Raw genomic sequence first — 6,096 nt, forward strand, 5'->3', positions numbered from 1 at the left:
AGCCCCTGTGTCCCTTGCCAGTCCCAATCAGCCTTCACATTATGTTGATCACAGACATCTGAGAGTTGTGGGCTTTTTTTCCCCGAAGAAATTTAGCCCAGGTGTGTGTTATGCAGCGACCCATGGGGCTTCTGTTCTCAATCTGTGGGTCACAACCTGCTTTGCAGCCTCTATCTCCCCAAATATTTACATTATAATTCATAACAGTAACAAAATTACAGGTAGGAAGTAGTCATGAAATCATTTTATGTGTGGGGGTCACCACAGCAGGAGGAAAGTTATTATAGGGTCGCAGCTTTAGGAAGGTTGAGAACCACTGTGCTAGATCCAGAGGGTCAGCTGACAGGAGAGCTCCAGATGAAGACATGTTGGAGAGGTGGTGCCCAAAATAATTCTCTGAAGTCTGGGCAAGGTACAAAGAGAAAGCTCTGCAGTGGGTGAGCCTGAGACTCTTAGGGCACCAACTATGCAGCGGGCAATTCTGAGACTCTCAGGGCACCTGATGAGTTGAGCTTCTGGCTCAGGTGCCAGAACTAGGTTTCTTATTCTTCCCTGACGCTTGCTAAACCTGTGATGAGTTCTCTCTCCTGCCTCTCTCTGAACCTCATTTAAGAAGAACGGCAAGTAGAAGGCATCATTATTATGGCTGCTGCACTTCGTCCTCCCTGGCTGCCATTCCCACCACGCTTCCTGGTTTGCACAAGAGAAGACATCTATGAGGATGAAAATGGTAGACAGTGGGTGGTTGCAAAAGTGGAAACTTGTTCCAATTCACCATGTGGCAACAGGGTGAGGTTCAGGGCTGCGGAGATTTTTAACCCCCAACTCTTATGCTTGTGGACATGTGTATGTGTGTGTGTGTGTGTGTGTGTAGGTAGGTGCTGTTATTACTGTGTCATAAATAGATGATACAGGTCTCTGAATATCCCCATATCCTGGAGCTTGCTCAGAGGCCTCACAGACCCAACTAATACACAGAAGCAGAGCCCTAGTAGTGAGGCCTCTGTTACGGATAGTCAGAGAGAACAAGCTGAGAAAGCTTTGTTACGCTGGGCTTTGTGAAAGGAGTTGGAGTTCTATAGGTCAGGAAAAAAAAAATCAAGTCTAGTGCAATTCATAGTACCTAGGAGGAGCAAATGTGAATGCAAACACAAGTTTCTGAATTTGCTGCAGATCCTAATTTATCTGCTGCTGTTGCTCCCAGACTTGAGTGGCCTGAAGAAGTGATGGACAGATAAGGGATCCTGACCCTAGAAGGTGATCAAGGACTTGGGGGAAGTCCTAACTGGGTTATGGGATCTGCTGGTGATGTAGATACCCACTCTGCTGGGAAACTGCTCTGGACCATGGCTTTAGTCCACAGCAGAACCTTGGAGGCTAAAACACTCTCTAATGGAGGGCTCTGGGTATCAAAAGTGCTCCCCAAGGAGGAGGAAGAGATGATGGGCCCCCTCCCCTGCCCTGGGGAGGGAGGGGGTGTTAGGTCTCTTTGGCTGCCAGGTTTTTCCTGCACCCCTTGCCCTGTCCTAACCCAGCAGCCCTTCCCTGTAGCTCCCTTGACATCCCGAGGACCTCAGCCATTCTGGCAATGTAAGTCTCTTGGCCCCCTCTCGCTTGCCCCTTCTTTGCTATCCTGCTACAGTCCACCCAGACTTCACAACACAAGCAGAAGGGACAGACTTTGCAGACCTTAGGATGGCAGCCAGGAAAATGACTCCCCACAGTGTGACCTATCAAAGTGTGTTTTTAGCTCAACAAAACAATGCCATGGATCAGGAAGACAAGAGCATGCTGGTAGGAAGTCTGTGACACACTTTGCATGTTGTGGTCATGCTTGCCACTTGGTTATGGATTTTAGGAACTCTTTTACTTTGTGGCTTTCTGTGTTGGCTCAAGTTTATTTTTTGCATCTATAAATGGTTCATGAGATGTTCACCAAAAACACTTCAAAGGATTTCTTTTGGTAATGCCATCGCCCCCTGGTTTCTCTCTCTCTCTCTCTCTCTCTCTCTCTCTCTCTCTCTCTCTCTCTTCTCTCTCTCTCTCCAATATGTTTGTGTACTTGCCTGTTCATGTGTGTATGTGTGTGTGTGTGTATACAAGTTTGTGCATTTACATATGTGTGTGTCTGTGTAACATTCAGGTGAGCTGCCCTGCTTGTGGACGTTGTACATCGTGGTGCGGAGCCTAGTGCGCACCACGATGTACAACGTCCACAAGCAGCTGCTTGTGGACGTTGTACATCGTGGTGCGGAGCCTAGTGCGCACCACGATGTACAACGTCCACAAGCAGTAAATCTGCAGTTACAATGGCAGCCAGCAAACCCCAGTGGTCCTCCTGCCTCAGCTCCCCAGAGCACTGGTGCAAATAGAACTGTGGCTATGTTCTTGGGTGCTGGTGATGCAAACTTAGGACCTCATGCCTGTGCAGCAGGCACGCTGATCTACNGAGCCATCTCCCCATCTCTGTCTTATTTTTCAGANGAGAATTTTGAAAACTCTACAAATGGCCAAGACAGAGNCCNAAGGGGCCATTTNGNNNCNNTGAAAGGCAGTGCCAGCCTGGAGATGGTGGCTCCTTTGTGGGAGATACCCTGGGGTGAGCAGGGGTGGTGGAAGAGAGTGCCAGAGAGGCAGAAGAGCAGCAGACACCCAGGCCCTGAGGAACAAGACCTAGGTGCTGGAGACAAGGCTGTGGTTAGGGGTGTTGACCATTGCAGCAAACAAACCAGTCCCAGGCGTGGGGGATGGAACCCTGCTCCTAATGTACCGCTCTCTCTATTCCCTTCAGATCGGAACCTATGTAACTGTCCACTTGTGCCAAATGACCACACTACCACGTGAGCCTAGTCCCGACTCTTTCAGGAATTTAAACTATCTACCCACAATGTGGAGCTTAAAGTCCACGAGCACATACTGGGGATCAGACAGCATGCACTGGAGATTACTGAATCATTACCAGGCAAGTGTTTGATAACTCAAGATAAAAGCTGCAGCAGGTATCCAATGCTTTTCATTCTGTCCCTCCCCAGGGAGGTTCTTCTCCACCCCCTTCCCCCATTCTAGCCCTTTGTCCATTTTTAGTGGACAGTTGGGGTGTGTTGTATGAGAAAACTTTTTTTTTCGGGGGGGGGGAGAGATAAGACAAACTCAAGAACCCAGCACAGATTGGGAACCCACCAAAGACCAAAGTATGCACAGCCCAGAAGCCCTACTTAGTGAACCAACGAACTTTACTGGGGTTACATACTGGTGAGGGGGTCACTCACAGGAACAGAAATGACTCAGTTGGCTGCATCAACAAAGCCCACCATAGCCTTGGTGAGAGACAGTTCACAAAAGCTGGAACCTTGAAGCACAGTGCCCATCCTACAGTCAGGTAACAGGTTGGAGAGTGCCCTTTCCAGGTGCCTCCTCTGGTCTATAGCTCTTCCAGGCAGCTTGGCTGGTCAGCTTCTTCTGGGTTCTTTTGTCTGAGTCTTTGAGGCTTGAATCTGCTGCTTCTGACCAGGAAGGTCAGTGTGACTCTGCTCAGTTTCAGGAAGTTTTGAAGCTACTTTTGTTGTTGTTACTTCTCTGCTTCAGGAAGTGAGTGCTATGAAAGAAAGGGAGAGAGGGAAGAAGGGAGAGGGGGCAAAGAAGTAGAGAGAGGGGGGAAAGAGAGAAGGTTGAGAGAGAATGCAAATGGGGACACTTCTGCCTATCAGGTAGTTGTGAAAGTAATGCTGCCCTCTGGCTACAGAATCCAGAAACCAGGTCCCCTTTTGCTCCTTGTCCCTTCCTGCTGCCTTAGGTCTGGATGGGTCATTAGGGCTGGCTAGTTTTGCCTTATATGATCCTGATGACGGTTCCCTCTCCTGCAGTTTAATGGCCCAGAGGAACTGATCCTGATGCTGGAGTCAAGGTGACTGACTAACAGAAGCTGCTGGGAAGCTTTGTCAGGGTCAGGGACCGCGACCCTCACTGGTGAGGTCAGACAGGAAGCCACTGACTTTCCCTCTTTATAGGAAGACAGTGCTGGCATCTCTCCCTGAGTTTTCCTGGTATAACACCCACAGGAAGCACACAACCTCACTGGGATGACCTAAAGTCACCATTCAGTCCTGGGGGGGGGGGGGAATCTGTATGTTCAGTGTTCCACATCATAGCTAAGCCAAGGAGCTTAGTTGGGTGTTGGAATTGGGGATCCTAAGATCTCTGAGCCCTAAGATTAGACTAGAATCCTGTGACTCTGGCTCTCAAGTTTAATCAAACATTGCTGTGTGATCCTAGCTCCAGGGGACCTACACTGGGCATCTCCCCCCCGTTTGTTAGCAGCTCTCCCTGGCTGTGTAGAGCTTGGACCATAGGCAGGGCTGGCTGGAGCCCAAGCCTTTGGATCTAGGACCCAGTTCTGCAGTGATCCCCTGATCAATGTCTCATTTGCCTTCTACAGATCTTGATAGCCTGGCTGGCTCCTGGCCCTGTGCCCTCAGGGTAGACTTTGCACCCATCCCTCTGCTTGTTCCTCAAGTTTCTCATTCTACAGCACCTCCTGCCACGGTCAGACCTGCTTTTTAGATGATCAAGTTTCTGTGAGCCTGGTCTACCTGTGTCCTGACCCATCTCCCTAGCTGGAGACAAACTGCATCTTCTCTTGCCCACTTTGTGCCTCTGGCCCTGACCTTATAGATGGCTTTTCTTAATGCTCCTCCTCATGTCAAACACCTCCAACTGGGATTGTATTGTTGCATGTGTCAAGAGATTTGTCCCCATTTACCTAAGAGGTCGAGAGGTCCCTCTGGAGGAGGTACAGATGGGGACTCTATGCCCTGTGGGCCTCTGAGTTCTCACTGCCAAGAGGTTCACCTGGTGCTGGGTAGAGGACACTCCATGCTCAGTAGCTTGAAGGCACAGTGGGAGACTTACAGAGAACATCTGGAATACTTCNCNNGGGGCTCANTTCCTTGGCTCCAGGAAGTGATGCTACCCTAGGCCCCCCACACCCCCAACTTGTTTTTAACTAATTAAACTTTTCTGTTTTTACTTATGATTCTGGGCTGAGCTGGTCTGTGTTTATTCAGGCTCTAGTGCCGAAAGCAGAAGGTGTTCCCCGAACATGACAGGAACATTTGTGACCTCTTCAGGACCTTTCCACAGTGGGAAGGGTGGTAACTGCTCCATTTCAGTAGCAGGATACCCGGGGGAAGGTTTAGAAGAGCGGCTGTGTGGGAGTGGGTGACCCTGCGCTGAGAACAGGCGAAGAAGTGGAAGACAGGAGCTTGGTCATTGAAGGAGCTGACAGTGTGTCACTGCAGGAAGCCCAGTACTACACTAACCACTGGGGGAGGAAGTGTCCTTGCTCAAGAAGACACCAGGTGATGGAGGGAGCAGTAGGGAGGGGACCCAGGCCACGTCCTGGTTGTGTGTCCTTCAGCTGATCTACAGGAAAGGCTCTCCCGCCCTCACAAAGCCTCCTCAGATGGAAACTATAACTTTGCACTGTGAATCTATAGAGGCCCTTCTAGGGCTGGTGCTGTAGCTGAGTTGCTGACATGATTGCTAAGCACACACACCTGTAAGTTTGATCCCTCTCTATTGCATAAACATTGCATCAAGCCAGGCAGTATTGGCATATGCCTTCAATTCCTATACTTGGGAGGCAGAGGCAGGCATATCTCTGAGTTCGAGGCCAGCCTGGTCTCCAGAGTGATTTCCAGGACAGCCAGGACTATACAGAGAAACCCTATCTCGAAGAAAAAAAAGAAAGAAAGAAAGAAAGAAAGAAAGAAAGAAAGAAAGAAAGAAAGAAAGAAAGAAAGAAAGAAAGACTGTGTATCTAACCAGGTTTGGATTCCCAGCATTTGGGAGGTCGAGGTCAGAGAATCAGAAGCTCAAGGTGAGTTTTGTCTATTTATGGGCTACATGGTGTTTCAAGAGTCTCTCTCTCTCTCTCTCTCTCTCTCTCTCTCTCTCTCTCTCTCTCTCTCTCTCTCTCTCTCTCTCTCTCTCTCTCTGTGTGTGTGTGTGTGTGTGTGTGTGTGTGTGTAGCTCTAACTATCCTGAAACCAGCTGTAAAGCCCCAGCTGGTCTTTAACTCACAGAGATCCAACTGCA

At 49.4% G+C, this 6,096-nt stretch overlaps 1 protein-coding gene across 1 annotated transcript; it reads left to right on the top strand.

Annotated features, from left to right (window-relative positions):
* Nucleotides 1–642: 642 nt before the first annotated feature.
* Nucleotides 643–3,908, top strand: LOC110324992 (protein TCL1B4-like). The gene is made up of 3 exons (XM_021202770.1): nucleotides 643–789; nucleotides 2,792–2,962; nucleotides 3,864–3,908. Exons 1-3 carry the CDS (start codon nucleotides 643–645, stop codon nucleotides 3,906–3,908), a joined length of 363 nt encoding a protein of 120 aa, XP_021058429.1.
* The last annotated feature ends 2,188 nt before the right edge of the window (nucleotides 3,909–6,096 follow it).

Source organism: Mus pahari, chromosome 7 (genome assembly GCF_900095145.1).
Source record: "Mus pahari chromosome 7, PAHARI_EIJ_v1.1, whole genome shotgun sequence".
NCBI classification, from domain to species: domain Eukaryota; kingdom Metazoa; phylum Chordata; class Mammalia; order Rodentia; family Muridae; genus Mus; species Mus pahari.

Coding starts and splice junctions, on each gene's coding strand:
- LOC110324992 (XM_021202770.1), top strand. CDS start 643: ATGGCTGCTGCACTTCGTCCTCCCTGGCTGCCATTCCCACCACGCTTC. Junction 790..2,791: donor ATTCACCATGTGGCAACAGG/GTGAGGTTCAGG, acceptor TATTCCCTTCAG/ATCGGAACCTATGTAACTGT. Junction 2,963..3,863: donor GATTACTGAATCATTACCAG/GCAAGTGTTTGA, acceptor CCTCTCCTGCAG/TTTAATGGCCCAGAGGAACT.